This window comes from Cantharellus anzutake, assembly GCF_015039405.1.
Source record: "Cantharellus anzutake strain C23 chromosome Unknown EI90scaffold_171, whole genome shotgun sequence".
Classification (NCBI taxonomy): Eukaryota; Fungi; Basidiomycota; class Agaricomycetes; order Cantharellales; family Hydnaceae; genus Cantharellus; species Cantharellus anzutake.
Genome location: NW_024067121.1, coordinates 98,409 through 126,272, shown reverse-complemented (window position 1 = coordinate 126,272; position 27,864 = coordinate 98,409). Strand labels below are relative to the sequence as shown.

Sequence of the window (27,864 nt, the reverse complement as noted above, 5' to 3'; positions counted from 1 at the left end):
CACTCCCCAATCCTCACTGCAGCTCGGCTGTTGTCGATGAGCGTTGATATTCCAACAGTCTCTGCATGAATAACCGAATAAATTTGGCCAACACCTGCCAATATGAAGACAATCATGAGACCCACCAATTGGTTCAGGCAAGATAGACAGAGGGGCCGAAGGCTCCCTGGCCTTGTCTTGTGAAATAACTGGTGGACGCTGCCTGACATGGCAGAACCTGCCACTCTTTCCTCGCTGATAACCCTCAATCGGACTGGACAATGTATTTTACCGTTAAAGTGCACATAGAGGGCACAGATTACTCTGCACAGAGTGATACACCCGTGGCAATATTACGCTTTTTTCGACGGTGAAAATTTGTTATCTCTTTCCCCTTTCTTTTCACTTTTCTTACGTTTCAAGGTGTCAATGTGCCATCGGTTCAGTTTGATCAGTACCATCGTATCTGAAGGCCACCATGTATGACCTTCACTTGCTGCCATGGCATCCGGTTTTTGTTATTTTTCCCTGTATCATGTTGTTGCGAGAAAGATGATTGATGCTTGCAATATAACAACATAGTTATTTGAGAATGGAACAAGTGGGCAGTGCAGAGTCTGGCGAAGTGCAAGTACACTCAATCGATCAGGGAAGTGAGACTGAATTCTTGTAAAATTAGTGGGCAGTCCACTTGAGATGCATGATATTGATTGCAAGCTAAAACGCCCAAAGCGCTACATACAAGCTTCAGAACTTCATATGACACAGAGTTGGAACTCAGAAAATCACTGAATAGACATCGCAGTCGGGCCATTGGGATGAGACATTTACGCAAGTGGAGAGGGGACTGTGGTAGCATTCACCATCGAAAATGTGACATAGAAGTTGTAAAAAAAACAGCGTCGTTGATCGTTAAAGATTTATCATATATTCCATGATCGATACCATCAATCACGACAGCGGAGTCAGACAATGGAGGAAGTAGATAACAAGGAAAACGGCCAATGAAGAGAAGAGGGGTTGGATAGAGCAGGATGGGACGTGAGTGCATGGGATGAGATAGTGTGGGAAAGTTCTGAGGTCACATGGCATTCAACACCGTGCGGAGTACTCTCTTATGCTTTTGCACATGACACTGTCATGTATGCATTGAAAGGTGTCAACGTGCCCCTTGGTGGTGTTCCTATGTCTGCCCACAAGTATTCCATTATTTGCCCTTGTGCACAGTAGTCCGTGCTGGTTCCACTGTGATTGTCGCTGTACCACCTACTTTTTCGCTTTGCCTTTAAATAATTTCAGACTCCAAATGACTGGATTGTGTTTGTCCTGAGGTCTGCAAAGCGCAAAGTGCAAGCACTCTACTGTAAATGGGTGCCTCACTGTGACACAAATTTGTGTCACAGGCTCGTTGCCGTCACTGGAATTAGCCGTAGTGACTTACGTAGTTAGCACTTTAACATACATCACGTATCTGAGTTCAAGGTTTGGCATACCTTGAGAGTTCAGTGCCCCTACTGACAAGCTGCCCTGGAACACAGGAAACAAGATGATTCTTGAGGCACTTCCCAACGATATTCTTTGCGAAATCATGGTGCATGGGGCTCTTGAAACCCTACTCAGCCTTTCCCTTGTTTCCCATCGTCTTCATCCTCTTGCTCAGTTATTCCTTTACAAATCTGTTTCAATCATGGGGGAAGGAGCCCCGGTATTGGATTGCAGGCTTCATCAATTTGTTCGAACTCTCATACTTCGTCCAGATCTGGGCCGCATTGTGTTGTAACTCAGGTTATGGCACCTCTGAGATGAACTGTAATGTTTATACAAGAGTAGAAACAGATAGAGTTCATCTCTGCAGTCATGTGACACATAAAAAGAAAAGAAAAGGAAATCAAGCAAGAGGTAGATGTACTACAACACATTGTTCGCTGTGCACAGATACGCTGGTACCATGTCAAGCGCTCAGAACGTGAGCTTCCAGAGGAAGTGCAAAGAGATGTCTGCTTGATACAACAAGCTGCCCAAGAGCTCTCTTGCAATCCCATGGTTTCAATCTACTTCATGCTATGCATGCTTTGCATTGCTCCTCCATTTGATTCCCAACTTGAACACACTAAGTATTTGTATACCACTATCCCCCTATTCATCCCGTGGCCCCCGAGATCTAACAAAATGGGTTGGAAACAGTATTCCTCCTGGCCTTCGTTCTGTGTCCAAGATTAAGCTCTTCTGGGATGCGTTCAGGATTGAGGATATCACCCCATTCATTTCTCTCCCCAACCTGTCTACTATGTCTTTACATGGGTTTCTTACCTCCAAGGAGTTCAGAAAGGGGGATGTGCCAGCAAAGCAGTCATTGAATCTGCGATCCCTCATGCTTGCTGTTGAAGGGGATCCATTTCTTCTTAACATCCTCCAATTACCTCGGTCACTAGAGGAGTTCATATGGGAGGGTGAGATAGAAGATGGTGCACTATTGCACCGGAGTCTTGCATTCCAGTGCCATAGCTTGAAGACATTATCTATCTCTATCCCATGGAGCGCCCCACCTCAATCAACACCCATTGGAACGCTTTCCCATTTCCAGTCCCTGAGAAGCCTTACGATCCCTTGTTCCTTGTTCCATGATCCAAACCATGGAGAAGTAGACCTCTTCAGTCTTCTTCCAACAACTTTGGAACAACTGACGCTAGACATGGCTTGTTGGGATGGCGAGACATCCCTTCAACTTGTTGTTGGGAGGGATTTGGAAGAGTGGAAGCAGAAGCAATGTTTTCACCTTCCGGTGCTCGATGATATTGTTTGGGTGTTTAATCAGACGGTCGATGCAGGATTAGTGGAGAAGCTGGCCCAAATAGGTGTTCAAGTGCAGTTCCCCATAGTACACACAATACAATGAAAATACAGGGAAATCGGAACTTGGACATTGAGGACCAGAATGGCATCTTTCACTGCATGACACGCCAAATTCCAAGCAGCGTGAAGCGCATTAAATACATAAATAATGCAAAATTGAAACTGAATTCAAGCTGCCTTCATCTCAACCATCGCTGTTTACCTTGTGCTCACTGTCACCCACCTCCTTTCAGCATGTATAGCACTTCTTCCTCACCCCCCCAGTTTCCACTAGAGATGCCCACATTCCCTCATTCCCTCATCAATCTGATTTATCGTGAGTCACCATAGACCCCGTCCTGATCTCAATATCTCTGATCAGACAGATTTTGCAATCTGGTCCTGAGGGATGTGTGGTCAGTACCCTTCCTCATGATCTTGATTGATTCACCAGTTTGGAATCGGTGTTCTGACTTTTAACCCCATTCCACACGCCCTTTTGACATGCATGAAAGTATGCATGCACCTAGAACTTCAGGCTTGTGTACTTTCTGGTCTTTCTCAACGTATAACTCATGCGTTGACAGCATTCCAGACATGCACTTGCATTATCTAAGCCTTATCAACTACATGCAATGCCACTCAGGCAAGCATGACTCTGTTGTATTGGTCAACAGTTGAGTTCTCCCTCGGGATGACCCTCCCTCTGGTTCTTGGGGACTATTGGGACTTGCCTGAATGTGTTGGAATTGAAGAAGAGTTCTATATACATGCGATGGACGCAATCACTCACAGTCTTGACCCTGCAACTGTCGCAGATGGTGTGTATCCACATGTCCTCCTCTAACCACATGTGGCATTCTAAGCAGGCCCAAACCAACCTCAGTACATGTTAGCTACCCTAATCCCCGAGCCCTCCCTGCCAGCATGCCCATATAGCACTCCACTTGTGGCACATCTAACACAAGTCAGTTTCTTATTTCACACAGCTAATCGTGGCAGCATCATGAGACATGAGTGGTGCCGTGTTATTGCAGCACTAATGGGATTCTGCAGGTTCACCACTGCAAATTTGGGGCTGGCCCCATGTGCAGCTCGCGACTAGGTCGGATCATTCCATTCATCCCTCTGCTCCCCAGTGCTTATCGCCTTCGCGTCTGTGCTGGTTTGGACTGGTAAGTCCGACATTGGCAGTGATGCTGGTGACTTATGTGTGCACTTCAGACTGCCTGTCTGTGTTTCAGCTACGCACTGCGTTGTGCTTTGGTTTGTGAGTTTTTCACATTCAGCATCCACTCCCTTCGGGAGTCTCACTGCATTGTTAGTACCTCTTCACTCCCTTGTACAGGCTGTTTAGACTGCATGTATCCATATAACTACCCATCCCGCAAATATACGTTTATTTTGTCATTGTGATTCTAATTTTCCCAAATATGTGTGGGTTCAGATTGGTTCTCAATTTCATGCACTTCAATTTTACACATTTAATGCACTTGATCGCTATCAACCCAGTGGCTCAGATTAGTTAGTAATTTGTTTTATGAGGGGCATGGTTAGTTGTGGGGTCTCCGATGTCCTCTGCCATGTCCAAAGGTTTCACCATGGCCACGTCTTGCTGAGTAGTGGTAGGGGGCACAGCGGAGTCTGGTTTACAGTCAAGTCAACGACAGGACTTGGCATGGTGATTGTGGATTGGGCATACAGAGTACAGGTGGTCAATGCTTTTGTATGAGTGGCAGAAGACGTGGTTGCTTGTGGGGGTGGAGAATGAGGTTTGCCTGAACAGCCAGATCCATTGATTGTGGCTGTTGTTCATGATACCAGGGGTTAAAATCAGGGACTTCGACCAAGGCCGTGCAGAGATACGACATAGCCGGTGGGTTGGTAGTTAGCCAAGTCAATCGTGATGAAACATACAGCTTGGCTCAGGTGGAGTCCTTTGACAAGGAAGCTCCAGGGGTTCCGAATTTGTACAGTGGGGGGGGGGGGACACAGGGGTGCAACCTGCTGATCAGATGGTGTGAGCACTTTTAGTGGAAACGGCCAGAACTGAAGCGGTCCCGGCCTGTGAATTGGCGCGCGCGCGGGCATTGTGCAACCTGTAACCTTGACCCGATAACCAGGATGGCAGAGGGGTGGATGGTGGTGCAACTAGAGATCAATGATTTGCATGATGCCCATCAAATGCGGAAACACCAGCAAGTGTTCCTTGTAACAAAATCGGATTCTGATGGAGATAGATGTGAAAGGCCTCTGAACTCCAGTGACCAATATGCTGAATATTTGCCAATGGAGTGCCAGCTAGAGCTAGGGCAGTGGCACCGCCAGATCTGAGGGAATGGCCAGCAAACTCCTTGCCTGGAAAAAGGTTGCGCAATCTACCAATGTACCAAGAGCGCGTGGGTGCAAGACCAGAAGCGCGCAACCAAAGTTCTGGCAGATGTGGAAAGTGGAGATCTCGCGATAAAAGATATTGCTGGAAGATGGATAAAGGGTTCAGTTCGTTGAGTTGGCGCTCCAGGATGATAATGGAGCCTTCGAATAGCCAGTCCACTTTATGCATCGGCAAGACAAAGGACACATGTGGACGAGGTTCTGATGCGAATTTGACTGTTACTCGGCTGATACACTTCCGGTAATCCTGCAAAGACACAACATCTGGGTCAACCAACTCCCCAAGGCGCATCAGGCAATGCCAACCGGTAAAGGTAATGGCAAGGAAAAGGAGATCATCGTGAGAAGGGTGATCAGGCTGGGCTGCTAAGATGGTCCGCAAGTTATCCTCGGTGAGGGGACGCTTCCTAGACGCTGGAGCTCCTAGTCGCTTGGAGCACCCAGTCAGGATGCGATCAATTAACCCGGAATTGCGAAAGTCATGGACTTCCGGCCAAAAAGGCTCCAATTCAGCGCAAATACCTGAAAGGTAAGACCAGACAGAAGAGGGCTTGATATGGTAACACATGTACACAGTGTAAAAACTTAGAGTATCGAGGGTAGGAGTAATGGGCCATTGATGAAGATTACAAAACGTGATATAGGATGTGAGAGCCGATGTGTAGGTACGTGCGGTACTGTGCTTGAGGGCAGATCCAAGAGCAATAGCACGCTCCACAAGAAACCACTCCTTTGACCAAGGCTCTCGACATGGTTGTCTGGCCAAGGAGTGGGACAAAAAGTTCATTTTTGAGACGCCCCCAGCTCTTTCAGTGGAGGCGTAAAGAATCGGATTACTAATTTTGGCACCAAGGACCTCGCACAGGTGAAATTTCGATGAGAGAGAGCATCAGCCACCTCGTTTCGCTTTCCTTCAATTAAGAACACTTGAAGGTCAATACCATGGTCAATGCGGATACCGACTGCTGACATGAGAATCGGGTTATAGGTAGGGCCGGCCCAAAGGGAGTGAAAAATGTCAAGTGAGTTAGAAGAATCGGTAAAAATTGCTATGCGCTTGGGGCAGTGTCAGGGCACAGCCCCTGACCCCACACACCCTCAGGTACCCTTCCCCCATTTTCTCCTATTTTTCCCTTCACTGTTCCACAATCCCGCATGCATGCAGACCGTGGGAACATTCTGGGCGAGTTACTCGCCCAGAAACCATCACAGCCACAACCGTGGGAACTTTCTGGGCGAGCTGCTTGCCCAGAATCTTCCCACGGGGGGGTGCCAATTATGGAAAGTCGGCAAAGAGCCGAAAACTGTATAGTTCCCGGCTCCCATTTGTAGCGGCTTCACAGGAGGTTGAGAAGGTTACCCTTCTTCTCAGCTCATTTCCTGTGAAGGCTGGGGCTAGCCCCCTCAGTGAGTTTGAAGACCTCAGACTGGGACTAGATACCCCAGCGACTCGGAGGATCCCCTTGGGCCCGTCGCGGAACGAGGGCCAGGCCCTGACAGGCAGGGATCCAATGTAGAGGACCATTGTAAGGCCGCGAGAATGGAGATGGCCTTATTAAAGAAAATGTTGAATGATCCATCAGCATCAAATACCGGATCACTGACGAAAGCTGCTGAGACTTTCGGTGCCCAAAAAGCCAAGCCTAGTTTACTTGCATCACCCCAGACCTGAATGTCGGCTTCTTTGGCACTCCAAGATTCAGCAGAAAGAACCCACACTCCTTCCAGCCTCTTAACAGAATCAACAAACCATGACAGATCACGTTGGATGGACACATTAATGTAGATCCCTTGTGCCATAATGGTTTTGCCGGCTATTTTATCATAAGAGGAGTTAAGTGCCGGCTTGAGTAAGGGAAACACGTTCAAAGCCCAATTAGCATAACCAAGGATCCTCAGCCAGGTCCAAAGTGGCTGTCGTCGACTCTGGCCAGGGGTATTATTGAGAAAATCGTGAATGGCATCAACTAGATTGTCTTTTGCTTCACTTGTGATAGAGATGGTGAGCTCCCGTGCATCAAACATGAAGCCAATGATCTCCAACTGAGGACCATAAAGTTGTTTGTTGTCCTCATGAGGAACTCCAATTTCGTCAAGCAGGCGCAAGAAAAGTGCCTGGTCAGTAGGAAGGAGACGATTGTATGGCTCGTAGAGGATAAGGTCCCCGTCGAAATCAGCATTGAAAGCATCATCAACATAATGGAGCATGTCCCGGATCCCTAGGACATGCGTTGCAACCCAGCAGACCAGACCAAAGAACAAGCACCATATACGTCCTGAAGCGCGATTCCCGAAAGCAGCACAACGATCGACGTGGTATTCGTTGCCAATGAGAGTAGCTTGACGAGTTTGCCAACATGGGTGCATCGGGAGGCGTCGGTATGCCTGAGAGGCATCCGACTTCCAAACTAACTTAGGTGCTGCCCCCCCCATTTCCTCTCATAATGGCATGAATATTTGATGCAAGGTCAGATAAGTTGTCAAGGATTACAAATCCTCCATCCGCAGGAATCAGGGAATTTAAAGACTTCTCACCTGCACTATGGTCATTAACTAACCCCAACTTCATACACCCTTTCTTCAGAACGGTAAAGATTGGTTGTGCAACCATTCCGGGTAAGAGAACCTTTCTGAAAGATGGGGAATAGCGATCGAGTGACATCTCAAGATCACGCTGTCTGTTTAGAAAGAGGCTAGATTCCTCATCTGAATTGGGTGAACCATGAGGGCGCAAGACAACCCCACTGGGAACCAGAGCGGGATTGTTACAGGAATGGGTTCCGGGGAACCCAACCTGAGCCGTTCAGCTCACTAATGGAGGTGGCTGCGTAGCCATCGGAGGGAGAGCGGAATAGGATGAGTGTTGGAAGTACAACCTGTGTGTCGGCCAACGGTAACTTGGCGCTCCTGGGAGCATACCGGTAGCGAGTATGATGTGGGCTCCTTGAGGGAGCCACCTGGCTGTCTGCTAACGGGGACTTGGCGCTCAATAGAGCGTACCGGTAGTGAGGGATACTGGGACTCCCAAAGGGAGTCACCCAGTTGGTGGCTATCAGTGACTTGGCGCTCATGGGAGTGTACCGGTAGTGGGAGTTGTTGGGGAAAGCAGGCTGGTGGACCAGTGCACGGTAGTGGGTGACCATGGGAAGTGGGACCCGTGGGTGCGTGGCCAGGCATCCTGGAGCTGCCTGGACCGTATCCTTCTCCTGAGGAGGTGGGATAGGCTACAGTTCCTGATAGGGAACTTCTGGTTGGATGGGAGTAACCACTCAACCACCCGGTGGACTGGTGGGAGTGGGCAGCAGGAGGTTGGGCGTGGGAATGCCCTCCTCGCTGCGGTTTTGTCATGGAGAGGAGGAATAGGGAGGTGGACATGGTTCCAGGGTTACAGGTTGAGTTTACAGTGGTGACACAATGGTGAGGATGTTACAATTGCGGTACAAGGTTTGTGGGTTATGTATTTGATAATGAGAACAGTTCCGGCATCTGCCTTATACATCATATGACTTCTAACTATCTAATATAAAAATCATAATGGTCAAAGGAAGTCCCTTGAAACTCAACAAATCCCCCAGCCAGCACCAAAACCCAGTGGGAAAGCTTGGCATGGGGTTTGACAAAGAAATAAAGTTGAAGGGGCTAAGGTTTGATTGTCTATAGTCATGGACCATAAGATTCTAGGTCCATTCCCATAACAGGGATCGTCAACGTTGGCGAAAGGCCAGAAACCATAGCGTAGTCCTTTGCACATAGACTGAACCAGTGGGCAGTTCGGGTGTGAAGAAAGGAGCTCCTCAAAATGGTCAGCATTGATCGGAGTAACAACCTTGAACAGGTGAGAGTGTGATTTGAGCGTTTGCGTAATGTCGTGAAAATGGAAATCACTGGCAGGAACATCCGGGAGGGGAGGCACAACTTTGGTGTATGAGGCAGAGGGTGTTCGAGTGAAGTCGTTTCTCCCAAAGATGAATTGCATGTATCACGGTCACTTTCCCAGAGGTTCACTATCGCCAGGCTCAGTTCTTTTCTTTCGCTTTTGAGCATTCAGTTGCCCCATGACTGCTTGAGAAACATGACTGGCATCTGTGGTTAAATCGGCAGTCGGTGCATTTACAGCCTCCATGTTTGTTGAACTCGTGACAGATTGGTAAATCATTGAAGTTGGCAGGGCGCTTTCGTTTCTGACCGGTCTTTGGATGAGACTGGCCATCACCTCTTTGATTGAGTCCATTGTTCCCAGCTCCACTGGCGTTGAGTCCACTCCCCTGGGTAGTTGGGTTCGGTGCGAGGTAGAGTTCAAGGAGGGTTGGGAGGATAGTGTGCAAGGCAAGCCCGGTGTTACCGTGGAAGAACTTCCGTGCCACTCGATCGTACTCGATGTTGAGAGCGGCATTGGGATGGCTATTGAATCGTTCAATGATGTGGTCGTGATAGACTTCAAGTTCTTGCATTCGGTGTGGGAAGGCCCAGAGAATCGCTGTACGATATTTCTTCCATGCATAGGTCCACTGCATCAAGTTAGTGAGTTTCGTTTTACTGACAGACGGACCTCCGGTTGATACTTCAATCCCTTCACCGATGACGACACTGTTGTAATATCGCATTGTTCGGGTGTGTCTTTCCTCAATGAGAGCCCCGAAGTCGAGGAGTCTGTTCACGAGAACATCCTTCCAGAGGAAAGGGGGGAAGTCAGGCTGTCCTCCTCGTGCTTGGAGACTTCGGATGGCGCATTTGATGTTAGCGTCGTAGATGTTTCGAAGTCGATGTGTCTTTTGAGCCGTGGAGAGGTAACGTTCCTCTGAGTTTGTCCAGGGTGGACCTCCTCCCAGAAAACGCCAGTTCCAAGCATACTCCCCTCGGTGGTCATCTTCCTCATCTGCGACACGTGTCAGAGACCAGACTCGAGACGAAGGGATGTCTCCATAACGGAGGGCTTCGGCCTCAGCGACTTCTGCCAAGAGCGCTGTGCCTAGTGACACGTCCGTGCCCTAACTTACTGACTGGCAATTAGAACCTAGGGGGGTAACTCTAGTTGATTTTTCTACTGGGGCGTAACCTATGTACAAGTAGGATATATATATGGTTACAGCGGAGACGGTTCCGCAATTGGCGGAGCCGAACAGAGCGGAGCTAACGGGGTTAAGACATTAGCCGACTGAATATTACTGACGAGTCGGTTCGCGGGGTTAGCGGAAAGGCAGGCGTTAACCCAGAAACGGAAAGGAGGGATAGGCCCAAAGGTGGGCTCTGCAGGGCAGGCGAGTGTATTGCCCAGCGGAGGCGGGGGTGCGCTAGCGGACGTCGGAGCTGTCCGGAAGTCTTCGGGGCTCTGTACTTAGGGAGGCGTAGGTAATAAATTGAAATGAGGGGGTGGTGACCATCGAGGGACGCCGAGAGGATTGCGGGATACGGGGGCTCCGAGGTTAGTGAGGGAGGAGCGGAGTTGGATCGGAGGGATCGGAGGGACCGGAAGTCGATGGCCGGGGATGGATATGACATACTGGCAGGCCCGATATGGGACAGCTGTCCCTGGCCACTCAGACTGAAGTGGAAAAGGTGAATTGTTATTGAAAGGGAAAACTACACTAACTTACCTGAAGTGGAAAAGGCGAGAAGAAGGTTACTTCTTCAGTTCCCACTTCAGGTACATTTATGTACATGCGGCTTGAGTCACATGACGGATGCCACATCATCCTCGGAGACAACTGCAGCCATCTGGGTGTCCCTGTGGGGGATCCCAAGGGCATCCGGTGCAGGCATGCATGCTGGGCACAGCGGGGAGCCATCTGGGGAGTCTGGGTCGGGTGGGTCAATAGTACATTGATGCAAAGGAAAGTGGTCCGTGTAAATAGAAAGAATAAACAGGAGGGGAATGATGGGAAGAATGAAATAAAGAAAAGAGAAGAGAGAGAGAAGAAAGAAAGAAAGAGGAGGGAAGGAGGGAGGGGAAGGATGGGCAGCAGGGCAGCGGGTGAGGTGTGGCCAGGTGGACCTGGGTGGGCCTGGGTCAGGCAGGTGTGCCCTGACAGAAGGATTTGTTGAAGAAAGCTTGGGGGGCCATCCCAAGGAACAGAGTCCCCTGAAGGAGTGCTCCCAATGTATAGCATGGAACTGGTGGTGTTATAAAAATGGGGCCTAATTGGCCCATTTCTATAGCGTCCGGGTGCAGGAGGGGGCCGTGACATTGAGAAGATGTTACAATTAATGTAACAGATGTTGTAACAGTGGGGTTTACAATAACATAGACATCGGGTGTTTTGGGTGATAATAGTTGGTTAGGTTGTTATTATTTTCATGTCACGTGATATTGTACTGCATAGAGCCCATAAGAGGCTAAAAATGGGAAAATCCCATTTCCATAACAGGTGGGGTCAAAGCCAAGGAAACCTCATGTATTGTTGAATGAACGTTGAGGTTGGCCCAAGTCCAGGGAGAAAGTCCAGGACCACTCATCTGGGTTCAAGGGGAGAAACATCCCAAACCCACCATCGAAAGGAATGAGGAGGCAGAAATCAAGACAGTGGAGAGGAATGCGAATCACATACTCAGTAGATGTGGCTGGTGCAACAAATTCATCTGCCTCGATCTGTATCTTCTTTCCAGTGATCACCTTAAGAAACCCAAAGGATTGCCTGCATTATGGAGTGCTTTGAGGTAACAGAGTTTGATTGGAATCCTTGGCAGTCAATGAAACTTGTTGTGATCAGGTGTTATGGAAATGGGAAATTTCCCAATTTAGACTCTTATGGGCCCTGCACACACCCAAATCACATGATATGTAAAGAAATAGAGGTTATCCAACTATTACCATTGAAAACCCATTTGTTAAACTATCTGTTAAACTCCATGTTACAACATCTATAACAACATCTGTAACTTCTTATGAACCCTCTTCCCCAACCTTTCCCCTTTCCTGTGCCTCGAACGGACGAAAATGGGCGCCTCCGGCCCCATTTTTGTAACATCAGGGGTGGGATGCAAAGCGCTGGCAATGAGCACCTGGTGAATATGCTGCTGAGAGAGTGAGTCCTCTTTGATCAGACTGGGGTACAGGTTATCAAGGTCAATGAGGATCTGGTCTGACTCTTCATCATTCAGGGAGAGGTTGAATAGACTTGATTCGACAGAAGATCTGGGGCTGAAGATGTGGGACATGGTGGTGCTGATGGGCTGTGTTGGTTACCCAATCAGTGCTAAGGTTGAATGTGTGGGATATTTTCCTAATAAGGAAATTAGACCAGGCAAAAGATAGTGGCAATTATGTCACATTCCCCCCAGAGTTGCAAGTAGAAGAGGCTAATTTCACCCCAATGAGGAGTCCCTGATCAGGACATGTTCAACTCCTGCCAGGGGAGCCACAGAATTATGCCCAGATCAGAAGTTTCTGATCTGGGTGTGTTTGACACTTACAGCTGGGGAGTCAGTTATGCTGTTCTATTTGTTCTTTCTTTGGCAGCTGGGGAATCACTCAGTTACGCCCAGATGGGAAATTTCTGATAAGGGCATTGCAAGTGGGGGGAAAAGCCAAGGGGGTCAGGAACTGGATAGGCACTGGATAGGCACTGGGAATGTGGCACAGCGGCACACCAGCCTACCACCACCACCACCTAACAGCTAACACACCATGCCTACTCCCATCCAGCAGGATGAGAAAGAAAAAGGGGGGCCAGCAAGTGGCTTCCTGGATGGAAATCAAGACTGGACCTGAAACTCAACTGGACTTGGTGCCCATATCCCTGAGGACACTCTGAGGCTGCCTTGCCTCCCTCAAGACTGCTGAATTAGTAACAGAGATTTTCCCCTCTGCTACATTTAGATCTGGTCACCAAGCGGGGGTGTGGCTGAATGTAACTAGCCCACATTATATACAAACAACCATAGAAAACACAATGTCACAAACAACACACTATAAAACAATAGAAAGGGGCCTCAGAAAACCCAACCTGCATCTCCAGCCTAAACCACTGCACTCCCTCAACAAATCCACAACTGACACCCTCTCATCTTTGTGGGTTCCTCACTGATCTTCCTTGCATAACATGCATTGGAATCACCTTGATGTCCTCTTCCTTCCATACTATATAACTTTGTCCCCTAGGAATTGCTCACTTACACCCGGATCAGAAATTTCCGATCCGGGCATGTTTGGCACTTATGCCACCAATCATAGGTTAGATTGCATCCCAACCACTGATCTAACCCAACTCAAATGTCTCCATGTCCCTTACAAAATAGTGTCCATCCCGCTGCCAGTGCGGGTAGTCGCAATCTGTGTGACTCGGTGCGCCACGTCGGGTTGCTACGTCAACAGGACGCGCAACAATGCGCTAATATTGTGCGCAACGTAATCGCGTTCTCCAACATTTTGTTTCCGCTACAAGTCACGTTCTGATTTCAATACAAAAGCATCTACTACTCGGACCCAATCGGTCTTACGGAAGGGAACGGAGAGGTGGCTTGGTGGCTGTACTAAGGCGCAAGTGTGGGAATCGGACCGAACAACTGAATTTCAACTTATGGCGCAAATCATCAGCGCACAACAAAGGAGTCAGAATTATTAGCCTTGCGCCGCGGCGAACACGATAGTAGGATCCAGACCCGTTTGTGAGCGAACGGAGAGCGTCTTATGCTGCCCACAGTATCGTCATCAGCATGAACTGACCGATGCCACCCCAAACGCCTCACCTACGGGGCGGCGCGTGAGTGCATTACGAAGTATTCAGGCTCGCATTCACTTGCATTGCGCGCCAATGTACAGACAATCATGTGGCGGTGAGATCATGTTCCTACAACTGATTGAAAATCTCCTTTGTATCTCCACTAAGAAGATTATCTATTAGCCTCGTTCTTCCAATCCAAAGAGCACCACTGATGATGACAGGTTGACCTTCGGGCCTCTCTTTTCTGCGCCAATTCACAACGTCGAACGTGTCGGGGTCATTCACCTCAACATAGTCAAACCTCATCTCTACACCGGCTTGAATCGCCTCCTCCTGTCTCCTCTTGATTACTTCTCGCGCCGCGGCGACAACCCCCTCCCGTGACCCCGAACCCGATATTTCCTCCCACACTTGTCTTCCAGCGGTAAGAGCTTGGTATAGTGTGGGGGCAAAGGGACGTTCGATGGATGTGAGATAGGCATTGCGGGAGGATAATGCAAGGAAGTCCTCTTTTTCCCGTTGAGTTGGGACAATAATGAGGTTCTCAGGGAGGGGGTGGGAGATAAGAAGGTCTCGGACCATGCGACGTAAGAGAAGACCTTGTTGAATATCCTTTTGCCCAAAGTATGCTCGAGTTGGCTGAATGAAGGATTCCTTCAATCGCATTCCACACAAATGAGGCAGTCACACGCATCACCTGCACCACACTAAAGAGTTTCGTAACAATCTGGAATGTAAATAATCTCGGTTCAAGAAGATACCCTCCTGCGAGCGAAGCATCCCTCACAGTTGCAACGCCCCTGAAAAATTTGGGTCTACTTTTTCCTTCCATTTGTTCTTCATACCCCTTTACTTGCACAAATGTTCCTTTCTGATCTTCTATGTTTTGGACAATACCGGAAGGGTACATGTCCTCGACAGTGGGCAAAAATACGGCACATTTGGGAGTTTCGCTTGAATCGATCGAGTCTCGTCCAACAGCTTCGTGAATCCTTCTCATATCACCATCAAATGTACGGGGATAGCTCGAAAGGTCCTCGTGGGGTGCAAATTGTGCAGGATTGACAAATATCGAGACAACCGTTAAGCTGTTTTCAGAAAGAGACCTGTCCACTTGTTGCTTCTGTGTTAAAATAACACAGTTATTTCATTAAGCACACCCCACCTAGTTTCATATGCCCATCTGTGCGCATGAGACTTAGATCGAGAGAATCAGGATGAGAAGGGCGAACTGACCGTGTAGAGCCCCCATCGTTGGCACAAACCCTATGGATCGGTTGTCTAGTGACTGCCTCCATTCCCTAAACGCCTTGACAGAAGGTAATACGGGTATTTTTAATGAGGCTGGCATCGTACGCGCCGAGAACTGTAACTTATGCGGGACGAAGCGTTTAGCAGGGATCATCGCTTATTAGTGATTATTTGTTCCGGAGATCTCCTATTCAACTTTGATTCAACGAGTCACGTTTCCCAGCGACACAAACAGCGATCAACGTCAGGGAGCGCTGCTGACGCCTCTACCAACACTAGGCGACGATCCGCGGCTGTACCAAAAGCGCAAAGAAGCCTTCCAAGGAACGCATACTGTGAAACTCATTTGAACCTGACACTGAGTCTGACTCTTCGGACACATGGACACTCTTGTGCAATACTGCGTGCGAGAACTTTGTTTTGAGGGCGACTACGGTATGAGCACACTCGTGGCTGGCTGGTTATTTTCTGGGAGATACTCAGTGAATTATCCTCCCGTGTTCGATTCGTGCTTAGGCTGTTCCATTTCTCGATTTAAGACTATTGTTCAAGAGCACTACGACGCACAAAATATTAGCACCTCCGACCAGCTGATCGACGATAATTTTATTCAGTATATATCCTCCCTTGTAATACGTACTGGACAGGTCTCCATAGGCCTCTGTCCTCCTCAAGTTCCGCAAGTCTTCGTTGCTCCCAATCCGATGACCTCCGCCAGAAAGCGTAAGAGGAATAAATCTATTGATTCGGAAGAAAACCAGGACGAAGGCTCCTCTCAGAGCACCTGCCCATTGCAGCCAATCGGTGGGGATGGAAAGTCCGCGCCTTTATTAGACCTCTGTACTGCGTATGACTCTACTCTGCGCATTGCAGCCAACCCTTCAACAATTTTCCGGACTTTGACAGGATCTCATGCGAGAGTCAGTGGATGCTTATGGAATGTGTTTGGATGTTGACAACTAATTTAATCGCGGAGTAGCCCTCGAAGATGACAGACATGGCATACACGGTGCTCAAGCTGGTTGCTTGCGGTCGAAACGAAGGCTGTACGGTTGATGAGATGGCCAAAACCGCCAAATACTCATCCGGATCGATGTTCCACCTTGTCAAATCCCTGGAGGAACTCGAACTAGTGTCAGTCATCATTTGTGTTGAATCGCTTATTTCAATTGATGCCACTTCCCTCGTCCCATCAGGCACAAGATCCGCAGTTCTGGGATTTCCAAGAATCGTGTTGTTCATCGCTACTTTTGGGAACATAGCGAAGTGTGGCAAAAAATGGTTGCTGAGGAGAGACAACTACAGTCTATCGCGATAGAAGTTCAGAGCGGCCCTTCTCAGAACGAACTTGCCATTGCCTCCGCCGTTTATGGGACCCACGAAGAGGAGCTGGTGGATGAAGAGGAAAAATCCCAACATGATATCGATGAAGCTGTCAAAGAGGCTCAATCCTTGGAATTTGAGCCTTTGGATCCTCTGACACTCGGAAGCTTCCCATTAGTTGCTGCGCGTGTCAAAAAGTTGCTGGGAAACTGTGCCAACAACACTCATGCTTACACAAATGCATTGCTCGCCATTGTAGGTACACTCCCCTTCAGGTGGAGCAACTAATGGCGTATTGCACCACTTCAGGGATGTCAGAACCCTACTCGCGCGGATCGACGACTTTTCCGGCGCCAAATCATTAACATGGAACGCCGCGGGCTTATTGAACGAGTGTTTGTGCCGTCAAAAAAGGTTCGAAATAAGATGATCATTTGCATTCGCCCCACCGTAGGTGGGCAACTTGTCCAGGGAAGATCCCATAAAGGTGAGAAATGCGGTGTCACGGGGGACCCTGACATATCACTTAATTCTAGATGAGGTTCCGGAGACGTTGGCAAAGTGGAATGTCACTATTCATCGCCAGCTAACTGAAATTGCGGATACTTTATCCCAACGTGGTAAGACGCACAATGTACGACCCGTCCCACCCTTTGCTCTCTCTCGCGGGCTCACAACCTACTAGGAAATGACGGCGCTCCTCGGTCAGTTCGATGTGCGTACAATCGAACATCTCATGAAGAAGAATGAGGAACATCCAGTGCCCCATCATCTCCGCCATTTCGCTATCGTCTCCGAAGTCATGCATTATGGGCGCGAATGCCGCACGGAATACTGGACAAAATCGGTTCTTCAGCGCTCACAACTTGATCCAAATGCTGTCACTGAGAAACTCAGAAATATTTTGGCTGAGGACTTGTCTGACGCGGCAAGTTTTGGAGAATTCCTCGAAGAAGAATTTTACGATGGGGATGTTGACACCCTGGCAACATACGTCGACAATTTCTGTCGCCCCACAATGAAGCGAGATCGTAGGACCAGTCTTAAAGCAGATGGGACTCCTCGTAATCGGAATCCAATACTGCCCGATGGGACTGTCAAGAAAGGCCGCCCACGAAAGGAGTGGAGTGTGCCAGAAAAGAAGACTAACGCTATTCGAAATATTCCATCAGTGGCACCAAAGAAACATGGCAGGCCACCAAAGGACAGGAATTTGGCGCAGGATCCTCAGAACCCACCTGCCGCTACGCATGAAACAACACGAGGCGGAGATCTAACCTTAGGTCGGGGCAGACGAAACAGAGCCGCGAGACAGAACCCAGAAAGAGTGACTGAGGCGGACAATTCTTCTGCCGGTGTTGGCAGTATGGGGGTTTCTCCATCCCAAATTTCAACGAAGGGACAGGATAAGCTCAGTGGTAGACCGCCTAAAGTCAAGGACCCAGAGGGTACTTCCAATAATGGAAATCCTGTCAATTCGACGTTAATTGGTGGTGGCTTTCCCGAACAATCGATTCTTATCAATGACCAACGTCCTGGGATAATCGAGGACCCTATGTTGAAATTAGTGTGTATCTCATTTAGTTCTCGACAGGTGAAGTGTTCAACAGTCATTCACAGACGAGGAAAGCCACAAAGCGTCCTGCGATAGCAGGTTTATCTGAAAAAAATCCAACTAAACGTCGTAAGACGACAAATGTTGAATCTGGGGTTTCTCGTCCCCCTCAAACAGTGCGTCCCCATCCGCAGATCAGCACAACCCGAAAGCAACCAAAGCGCACTCTCGGAAAGGTGAGTCTCCCAGCAGTCAGCTGTGGCGCCTTCCTGACATGGTTTCAACACCCAGCACCCAGGGATGCCAATCTTACGGCTTTGCGTCGACAGGAAGAACTCCTGACAGTTCTTCAGGATCTTGGGGGATCGCACATTTGTCGGAGAATCGAATATACGAACAGTTCCAAAAGGTCATCAAAAGGAGGATCGCGGATGGCGTAGTCACGAGCACTCCGGAAGGGATGTCTTTAGATCCGCGGACCCTGAGTAAGACAATGAACAGTCTCAGCGACCGAGGGCGAGTTGTTCTGAAACGAGTGGTCTTACCGACCAAGAGAGGCACTACCGACAAATTCACAATTGTCCATCTAATCAGCACAGAGCTTGAAGATGTCAACAAATTTATCACTTCCCTTGGAAGTTCATCTCACCCAAGTCAACCCGCCCTTCCGAGATTAGGTACTTCTATTGACTACGACGAAACCAAAATTAGTCACGATGGAACAAAGGAAAAATCCGAGTCGATGCTAAAAGCAATCAGAGATGGAACTAGCGATCCTCGAAAAATACGCCAAGATATCTTTGGCGAGCGTCGTGTCATCGATCAAAGCTTAGGATTCCTCGTGGGCCGATTCGCTCGCGCTCGCGAATTACATCTATTCGTGTCTAATCAGATAGACTTGTTGGGGGCCGGAGGAAATGCACTTCACATCGTGTCCGCTAATCCTCCCGTTTTTTCCACTCGTTATTTATGGGAAGGCATCCCAATTGGGACTTATTGTGCGCTGGTACCACCTTCCAAGGTTCACGACGAAGTGGTTGCATTTATGGCCGACCCTCAGCATAAGTGGACTCCGTGTTCAGAGGTTTCCCCGAGTGTTACGCGGCTTCTCGGAATCGGGAACAGCAAATGCCGAAAATACATCACGGACACGCTTGGTCGACTGAGAGAACTTGGCGTTGTCACCCCCCTCGTTGCGTCTAGCTCGGCGGAGCCCTTCATTACCACTCCGAACTCCTCCCAACCCACTTCTTTTGATGTGGAACCAGATACTTCGGGGTTCATCTCTTATTGGACATTCACTCCTTCGGCTCCCATTTGGCTTTTCAGAGATGCTGAAAACGGCTCCCCGCACAAATTAGATCAACCAATGCGAACCATGGAACAAAGGACGCAGTACTGGCAATTATTGTATGATGCCTCTATTTCCTCATCCCCAGCCCCAACACGCCCCATCTCCTTGCCTCGTGCCCTCTTCCAAGGCGATCCTTCTATTGCTTTCCATATTCGACGGCCAATCTCGTGGAGCGCTTCCTATGTGCTGGCGAAATTGCAGCGCGATTTCCTTTCGTCGTGCTTGGATATCAATACTTGTGCGTATGATGAGTCTGATCTTACCTTCTGGAAAGAGATGACCGGGGCACCGCTGTACGCCATCAACTCTTTCATGGAGGAGGAGCAGAGGAGGTTGCGGAACGAAAAACAGCGATTACTTGGTCAGACTAAACCTCGTCGTGAGCCGGGTAAGGTCTTGTCCCTGAAGATTGCCGAGACGAAACAGCGGTTGGAGAAGGAATGGGAGGAACTGTTAGATTCAATATATCGAGGGCCGATCCCTGATGAAAAACGAAGAAGCTTAACACAGTGGCGCGAGGCCTTTACCAACTCTGGGGGGCTTTCTGGCTTGAAGAGGAATACATCGATCGTCAGAGGAATCGAGAATGTTCTCAACATCAACAAACCTCTGGTCATGAAGGAGCTGATAACTAAATTCAAGTCTCGCCAAACCATCCGGCCCCTACTTCGAAAAGGTCCGGCTCAGAAAAAGGAAGAAAGAAGAGGTGCGAGATCAGATTAATCCAGCATGTCTTACAGTGGCCTCAGTCTCACTCACAGAAGAGAACACTAGCGCAGTTCCGAAGGCTCGACGACGTTTCGGTTGGAACGACGACTTCGACGAGCTCGCTCGAGACGCTGGCGCCATCATCAGAGCTCGCTGCCGCCGCCTCTCGAAACCAGTTTGGGGAGCACTCTCACAGGTATTTCCTACTATCTCTCGTCACAGTGCACGTATGCGCGTTTCCAAAGTCCTTGGAGGAGGACATGCTGCGTACGCCAAGAGGCTGGAAGCTCAATGGATGGACCTGTGGTTGAAGTTTCGTGGATCGACAGACCTTCCTGATGACCATCCCGATGACCCCGTAAATTTTGACTTGCTAACGCATGTCGACTTCTTAAGAAGATACATAGACAAGGGTAAACTGTAGGTTTCGCTACTGCTCAGTTTGTACCCATTGTTAACCCAGTGTCTGGGACGTAGTCGGGCCGGAGTTATTGACCGAGAGACCAAGCTGTTCGGTGCAACACTTCCGAAAAGCATTTGCCTGATTGCCCAGCGGTTCGGATACACGGACGATTCCCGATCTTATGATCCAAAGTTCGATTACTTCCTCACCACCGTTGGAGATGAAGTTCGTGAAAACGCTCTTTGTTCCGACCCATTCGTCATGAGGTCTGCCAGCGATGCCCCTTCTACAGGGGGTCCGAGAATCAGGGGGCTTACTCAGGCAGCAATCAAGGCGAGACTCTGTGAGCTGGGGCCGAAACCGATAGATCTGATCCGCAATCCTAGATGACTGTATCCACACCCGAGAACATTTACGACGATAAACTTGCAGTGGCACTCCTACGACAGCTTGGGGACACAGAAGTTGCCGAAGCTAACGAAGCTCTTCGTACGGAAGATGTTCTCGCACTCTCCAATCATGACCCATCACACCCTAAGCCGGGGCGCGGATACCGTTATCACGACGCGTACGCAATATTTTTCCATTTGTGTGGACAAATTTTTATGTTAGTATAGAATGAGTTCGGCAATTTTTGGTGTATTCCCCAATAAGGTGTATCGGGACGCCATCGTGTTGGAAGAAGATTTGCTTGCAAATGATGAAAATAGCTGGAATGAATGGCCCTTGCTTGCCTCTGACGGCACCACTGCTGCATTGTTAGGTTTGGTTTCCGATGAAAAGGTGAGCCTCATTCGTTTGATTCGTGGAAGTCCATGAGAAATCTCATATACCGCCGTAGGTCGAGCTTGAGGTGGAACCCCCTTCGCTTGAAGAAATCAAGGATATGGTGGCGGGAAACAGCAAGAAAATTGGTTCGCAACCGCAAGGATCACAACCTTCATTTGAGTTAACATTTGAAATAGATGATGACCACATTGAACCGATGCTTACCTATCGGGTCAGTGAGGACACTCACGATCCGTCCTTCTCTGTATCGCCCAGCGTGTCACCAGCTTACAAGACCTCGGAGTTGCCGTCTATAGGGAACCCGACTGGCGCCTTAGGGCATAGCATAACATTTGATGCTGCATGTGGGCCTCATCCATGCGTTGCCAAGGCTGCTGTGGACTGTGAAGCCTGCATATTACGCTCTTCGGAAAGGTTGTTTGCCAACTCAGCATTATCTGACGAGCTCCATCAGGTATTGGATGCTGTGAGGGATGCAGGAGAAGCTGGAATCTCGAAAGAGAATCTACTTGTTTGTTTTCTCGATCATACACTTAACTTTGCTAATTTTTTTTTTGCAGGCTCAAGTACAGGTCCCACGAGAATTGGTCGTGAGTTGCATGAAAATGCTAACCAGTACTGCGAAACCTCTTGCATTTTGGGCAGGATATTGCTGCCCAGCTGTCCTTGTCGCGTCCCAGCACCTTCCCGCTTGGTCCGTTCGGATCCCGAGTCCCATTGTCTGTGACACCTCCGATCCCCAGGGCGGGGTCAACCCAGGGATCGGCGGAAACCAGAACAGGTTCATAAATGTGTTCCCCCGACGATGGAAGGATATACGTGGGCAAACTCTCCAGAACCTGTGGGATGCAGCGCTAAAGGCGGTGATGAGTCACATCTGGCTCCGACCTGGAGTTTCCGAGGCATGATAGCCATTCATTCTAAGAGGCATAATCCTGATGATGTACCTTTCGTACAGATGGACCTCTTCTCCAGGCTTAAAGGTGTCTATGATGAACCAGAAATTCGGGATGTATTGAAAACTCTCCTAAACGATGGGTTCATCAGGCGACAATTTGATGATGACCTCGATTCGAAAATTCTTGGGCTCAATTCAGACCTGGAAGTAGGCATCGGCAGTCAACACGAATCACAAAACACATACTGGTCACCAGGTAACCTCTTACCGTGGTATCGGATCTCTGCGTAGAGCAGCTTTGTGCGCTTTTCGTTATCTCTCCATTACATGTTTGGGCGTTCACCTTATCATTTTCCACTGGTCCCAGCTATTGTTTGATTGGCGCATGGATAATAACATAGATGAGGGACGCTATCATGCTATTCTGTACCCTCTGCAGGAGTTGGCTCGAGATTTTGTGTCGGAGTGTTCGGGCCTAAGGGATCCAGCTTCAGCTGATTAAGTGCCCGAGGTTCCGCGTATGCTTGGCCATTACCCAGTCAACATTATCATCAAATATCGGCGTGAAATCACGAAAGTGGTGCCGACGCCCAGAGTTTGACTGTTGATCAGACGTCAAATAGCGAAGTTCAGGTGCGCCAGATCCTACTGAGTCATTCGCGCGAGCGTGCGGTCGGGTAAGGCCAATGATCACAAGATTGCATGGTAGTAAAACACGAAAGCTGCGAGAAACGCCAGGGTTCCTGGCGGCCACTAATTGACAGTATTGACTCTGACAATGCTCCGGCCTCACGGCTGATGTGTGCGGATAGCAATCAGCATGTCATGCGGCGAATGCGAGGTGCACGCAGCAGATGCAGCGACAGCGGATACAATGCGCCGATAAAAGAGACGCGGGTTATAGGGCTCGAGCGTAGGCAGGTTATAGGCAGGTTACTAGCCTCTATTGGAATAGAGCTCGAGCGCCAGCTCCGCCAGCCTTATTTGGTCTCGGACCAAATTGTACAATGAGTTTAATTATTTCGATTGCCTGATTTACTGTCGACGGCGGGTTTCTTTCGCTGGGGCAACAACAGGCGTGTTCAGTTAGATCAGAGCTTGGAGGCCCACAGGGGAGTGAGTGAACAAGCCGTGCAGACAGTTTTTTCAACATAACGTATCACAGATCTCTTGTACAATCAGTCTTCAACTTTTCATCAAAAATGTCGTGACATGGGTTGAGGCGTTGCTCGTCATCAGATCCATTGAAGACTCCATCATTGAGCTATGCCAAAATCCGCTGATGCCACGGTCAACCAAAATCCCGGATGGTTTAGTGATTGCCGTTAGTACTTTCGTTTTGAGTAGTTAGGGAAGGTTTCACTTGAGAATGAGGATAACCCTGAATTCCGCCTGGATTCGCACCATGTCCTGGTGGGAACCGCTCACCCGTCATAGTTCCCTAGCAGCAGAGACAAGTGAAAATTTCCGTATTAATCAGGGCCGTTGGACTTACAGTAATCGGCGTTGAGCCCTCGCCGCTTTCTCGATTGATCTGATCGTTGTGACTACAGCACACTTTGAAATCACATCCTGTGTGTGCAGTCTGAAGGGATTGAAAGCCCTTCAGATAATCCGCCTGGCAGATAAAGACAAAGACTTGGTCAATATTCGGCTTACCAGCTCCTTCGAAAGGCACTGTTGACATGGGACTCCTGACGAAGACATGATGTGTTCACCAGAAATATCCCTGTGAAAGAGAGAAGGGTGGCAATCCCCCCCTCCCCTTGATCTAGATCAATTTCAATGAGCATGTGCATAATACACTATTGGACACGACTTGAAGGAATGCCAAGATGCGCTTTCCATGGAAGGGCCCAATAATTGGGCTGGCCATTCAAGATCCCACGTTATTTGTTTGGAAGAAGCTGTATTAGAGAGGTCTATCGTTGGGCATTTCCCCCTTTACTCGGGCCTTTGGACGATGACGACGCGCAGTAGGGCACCCGGAAACGTGAACCAGGACTTGCGCAGTCAGCATCATCCTGGGTAGGAAATGGTGCAATGTTTTCATCAAATTCGACTCAGCAGCGGTTCGTACGTTCTGGACGGCGTGGATGCTGCTACTATGTTGCAACCCGATTAAGAGACCATAGGATCTCCAGCGCACAGTGACCAGGCCACCTCAGCCGAGTATGATATTTCGGGTATGGCTCACCTCTTAAGTACTTCTGAGTTGGGACGTCTGTGGTTGTTTCCAAATGAACGTGCGAATTCTCTCCAGCACCCGAGACCCAATAGGGTTGTGATCAGCCGAACTGAAAAGACCAATCGGTAGGCGACGCGCGCAAGGTGATTGGGATCCATGGAAGGTATTATTACTCCGTTTCAGCAAGACTCAGTGTCATTCACAGATGTCGCCATAGACGAGAACGATTCCCTGTCTTAAGGCTGGTCACCTGCCTATCCCTGTCTGCGCTCTGGCCCAAGATGCCCCTGCTATCCAGAAGGCAATGTAAGGGGCACTGGCACCTCACAAACGAGGCTAGCTGATCCCGACAAGCACGACTTCCATAGAGGCTGGGGCTCACGAAGTTGCGGGTAAACATCGGAAATTCGGAAAAAGCCGACTAGGAGTTCGTGAACTGCACCGTTTAAACATACAAGGCCCTTAAGGCCCAGCCCTGGGAAGACACAAAAGAAAGACAGCTAACCCCAAGAAAGAAAGAAGTTGATGAGAAGCGACTTATCGTAAAACGATCAACAGTCACCCAACCAAAAAACCAAAGATACAACAAAAGGACGCGCAAAAACCCCACATGACGTACACCTACGGTACGACAGCACACACTTCATGCCCTAATATGCCACCCATCCCCCTTCCGTTTCGTCCTCCCAAGTCCACCAAATCCCTCCCTAACACAAAGCCAAAGTCCCGTCGAACTGACCACATCCTTTATATCTTCCGCAGTGAGCAAAACCTCTGTACTCACGTCCACTCCTCCCCCTTCCTTCCCATCACTGACTGTCACATCAGCTGCACGCATTATCGATCCATCAGGTGCTAACGTCCTGGGTAAAAATCGAGCACCCACTCCTGACTCATATCGCCGCAGTGCGATGGGAATAGGTGATGTTTGGGAGTCTGAATAAGGCGCGGAGAATGAAGCAGTTGAATTGATGGAATGAAGGTAAGATAGGGATGAGGAAGCGTTGGGCGTGATGGCTACGTCAGGTAGGGGGAACGGCAGTTTGAATTGGCCGAGGATTTTAGGATGATGAGGTGTAGGTACTAGTGAGGCGAGTTTGAATCGAATTCGACCATCAGTGGGGAGCGGTGGAAGATCATTATCGTCTCCAGATGACGGATTGGGGTCGGAGGCAGATAGTCGTCGTTGTTGCTGCAAAAGAGCACGTTCTTTTGCCTCTTGCTCGGTAAGGGGGGAAGGTGAGACGGGTAAATGTGCAACGTGCACGTCCATGGGGTTTCTGAGTCTTCCGGATCTGAATCTGCACCTCCATCGTCTGCGTCTGTCATTCCCGTATCGTCGTCCCGACTGATCGTAGGAGACCGTCGCCGAGACGGTGATCGTTCGCCTCCATCGCCACCTTGTGTCAAGGTCAGGCCTAACTCAGCCGACTTAGGAGATCGTTGCACAACATTACTGTGCAACGACGCCCTCGAATGATTCGAGTACGTCGAGGACATCGTTTCAATATCCCTATTCCTATCCTCCCCAGTCGCAGGAGGCAACAGTCCATTTTCGTTCTCAACGAACGAAGATCGCCGTGGGGGATTGGGACTTTTGAAATTCAACATGACTTGTCGCTCTCTCTCCTTCCCTCTGGACGATGCACTTTTCCCCCTAGACCATTCGAACCGAACTTCAATGTCTCCCGTCGACGAGGTATCAACGGAGTCTTTCCCGTGCTTCTTTTCATGGCTCTCCAATAAGTTCAAATTCAACCCATGGAACCCAACAGCTAAAGCTTTCAGGAGGCTATCTGGATTGAGTTGTTTTTCTTTAGCCCATTTACGTAGGCACCAGATGTAGTGAGCTGGACGTCCCGTTGGGTGCGCTGAATGACTGGAATGCAGAGCAGCCTGTAATCCAAGAACAGGGGGTTGGAGGATAGGTTCATGAGGCTGAGAGTGCGAAGAGGATACATGTCCTGATCGACCGGAGAAGACACTAGGCTGGGGTGACAGCGGGACAGAGAGCGCACCGATACGCGCCGAGAAACGTTTGCTTCGGGAAGAAAACTCTGATGATGAGGGCTCAGGTGATGCGGGTTGAGATTTGTCATCATCCCCTCCATTCCTGCTATTCTTTTTAAACATTTTTCCGAAAAGTTTCTTTGCAGGGTTCGCGGAAGGCGGGGGTGAAGTTTGCATAGGAGGTGGAAGATCCTTCAGATGAACGCTCGGTGATTTCTCATTGATGCTGGAGCGTTTACCCGGTCCCGGGAGTTCAAATGCGGAAGGAGAATTGCGCACAAACAGATCGGTGCTAAGCGCGTTCCCGCCTGACAGAAGAGTAGCGTTTCGCTCGAGAGCACCAGGTTCTTCGGATGGAGCCATGGATGGAGTTCTCGAGACCCGTTGCCGATACGAACTCCATACCTCCACAGGCTCCCAAGTACCTACACGTATAACCTCAAGCCCACGTTTCTGGAATTTTGCGACCTTGGCATCTGTCCCGGCATCACAAATGTAATTTGGCATGACATTATGAGCAGAAAGGTTGTATAGGGGCACAATGCGTCGTGGTGCATTTCCCCCTATCGTAGACGAGGTGGACGCGAACGAATTGACGGAAGACGCGTGAGCAGTTGAAGCGTAAAATCCAGCGGAACGATCGGAGTTGTTGGATCGTATGGATGCAACGCGTTTAAGATCATGCGACGGGGGTGTAGGGGTTGGATATGATGGGCCAAAAACAGCAGTGGTTGGTGATGGGGAGGATGTCCGCTGAGCTTGAGGATCAATACTGGCATTATAATACTCGCCAGATTGTTGGGAAGCTAAAGAAGCGGAGCGTGATGTGTTGTCTTTCAGTCTTGGCGGCACGAGTTGAATTTGTAAGTTAAGGGGGTGATTATTTTTCGCTGGTGGGGGTCGTACGATGATGTACGTCTGATGGCATGCGTGGGACCATGGAGGAAAGATTTGACCACCAGTCGGGCATCTAAGGTCGAGAGACCGTGCTCACCTCATTCAAAGGTTTCTCTGACCTGGGCCGACGTGAACGGGGCGCACTTCTCTCTCCTGTAGAGGTAGGCGGCCGAGACTGAGCAGAAGATAGTGGACTTGGTGTTGTTAGGGGTGTGACGGCCGGCTGTGCTTCAACATAAGTCGACATTGGACTGGCATCAGTGTTGCTCTGATCATCGCCCTCGGTGGGTTTACTGGTGGAGTCCTTCCCCCTCTCGAGTTGCAACATGCCTGCTGGTAGTAAAGAGGAGATGGCAGCAAACATGGTGGATTGAAGACTTGTACGCGAAAGCACTGGGAGTTTTAATTGTGAGCCGAGGGGACGGGGGCCGAAGCATGCCAATGCTTATATAAATGCAGTTGCCGCGCGCGGCACCCAGGGAGTACGTACGCAAATATTTTGATCTCGCTCTTAGGATGTGTTGCGCCGCAGGAGAAAGTCCATCAGACAATGTTAAGTTTCAGAGTGTCACGCTCAACGAAGGACTCGTCACAACGCTCTTCTCATGCATCGAGTACTACAT

The 27,864-nt window shown here is 49.3% G+C and overlaps 5 protein-coding genes across 5 annotated transcripts; 3 read left to right on the top strand and 2 right to left on the bottom strand.

The window, feature by feature from the left end:
* Nucleotides 1-2,266: 2,266 nt before the first annotated feature.
* Nucleotides 2,267-2,875, top strand: EI90DRAFT_3136833 (uncharacterized protein; the record flags this gene model as incomplete). Its single annotated transcript, XM_039064820.1, has 1 exon — nucleotides 2,267-2,875. The coding sequence occupies one exon, from the start codon at nucleotides 2,267-2,269 to the stop codon at nucleotides 2,873-2,875; it is 609 nt and encodes a 202-aa protein (XP_038908254.1).
* A 588-nt stretch (nucleotides 2,876-3,463) lies between these two features.
* EI90DRAFT_3022726 (uncharacterized protein) lies at nucleotides 3,464-4,187 on the top strand (the record flags this gene model as incomplete). Its single annotated transcript, XM_039057805.1, has 4 exons — nucleotides 3,464-3,632; nucleotides 3,868-3,986; nucleotides 4,056-4,081; nucleotides 4,160-4,187. 4 exons carry the CDS (start codon nucleotides 3,464-3,466, stop codon nucleotides 4,185-4,187), a joined length of 342 nt encoding a protein of 113 aa, XP_038908253.1.
* Nucleotides 4,188-13,843: 9,656 nt separating this feature from the next.
* On the bottom strand, nucleotides 13,844-15,216 carry EI90DRAFT_2980647 (pantothenate synthetase; the record flags this gene model as incomplete). The annotated part of the gene is made up of 6 exons (XM_039055983.1): nucleotides 13,844-13,878; nucleotides 13,940-14,504; nucleotides 14,563-14,592; nucleotides 14,653-14,978; nucleotides 15,031-15,048; nucleotides 15,102-15,216. The coding sequence occupies 5 exons, from the start codon at nucleotides 15,214-15,216 to the stop codon at nucleotides 13,992-13,994; spliced, it is 1,002 nt and encodes a 333-aa protein (XP_038908252.1). The 3' UTR covers nucleotides 13,844-13,878; nucleotides 13,940-13,991.
* Nucleotides 15,217-15,292: 76 nt separating this feature from the next.
* On the top strand, nucleotides 15,293-22,437 carry EI90DRAFT_3159752 (uncharacterized protein; the record flags this gene model as incomplete). Its single annotated transcript, XM_039066245.1, has 17 exons — nucleotides 15,293-15,551; nucleotides 15,633-16,036; nucleotides 16,096-16,250; nucleotides 16,313-16,694; nucleotides 16,749-16,926; nucleotides 16,976-17,073; nucleotides 17,125-18,006; nucleotides 18,060-18,230; nucleotides 18,293-20,054; nucleotides 20,110-20,476; nucleotides 20,534-20,792; nucleotides 20,846-21,027; nucleotides 21,077-21,242; nucleotides 21,301-21,759; nucleotides 21,809-21,838; nucleotides 21,894-21,942; nucleotides 21,992-22,437. The coding sequence occupies exons 1-17, from the start codon at nucleotides 15,497-15,499 to the stop codon at nucleotides 22,435-22,437; spliced, it is 6,045 nt and encodes a 2,014-aa protein (XP_038908251.1). The 5' UTR covers nucleotides 15,293-15,496.
* A 2,493-nt stretch (nucleotides 22,438-24,930) lies between these two features.
* On the bottom strand, nucleotides 24,931-26,934 carry EI90DRAFT_3092181 (uncharacterized protein). The gene is made up of 2 exons (XM_039062435.1): nucleotides 25,642-26,934; nucleotides 24,931-25,552 (listed from the first exon to the last, which is right to left on the bottom strand). Exons 1-2 carry the CDS (start codon nucleotides 26,849-26,851, stop codon nucleotides 24,978-24,980), a joined length of 1,785 nt encoding a protein of 594 aa, XP_038908250.1. The 5' UTR covers nucleotides 26,852-26,934; the 3' UTR covers nucleotides 24,931-24,977.
* Between the last annotated feature and the right edge of the window lie 930 nt (nucleotides 26,935-27,864).

What these genes read in the sequence shown, in the direction of transcription:
- EI90DRAFT_3092181 (XM_039062435.1), bottom strand. Translation starts at nt 26,851, where the DNA reads ATGCCAAATTACATTTGTGATGCCGGGACAGATGCCAAGGTCGCAAAA. An exon ending in GACAGACGCAGACGATGGAG is followed by an intron (nt 25,553 to 25,641) that starts GTGCAGATTCAG and finishes TTACCGAGCAAG; the next exon opens with AGGCAAAAGAACGTGCTCTT.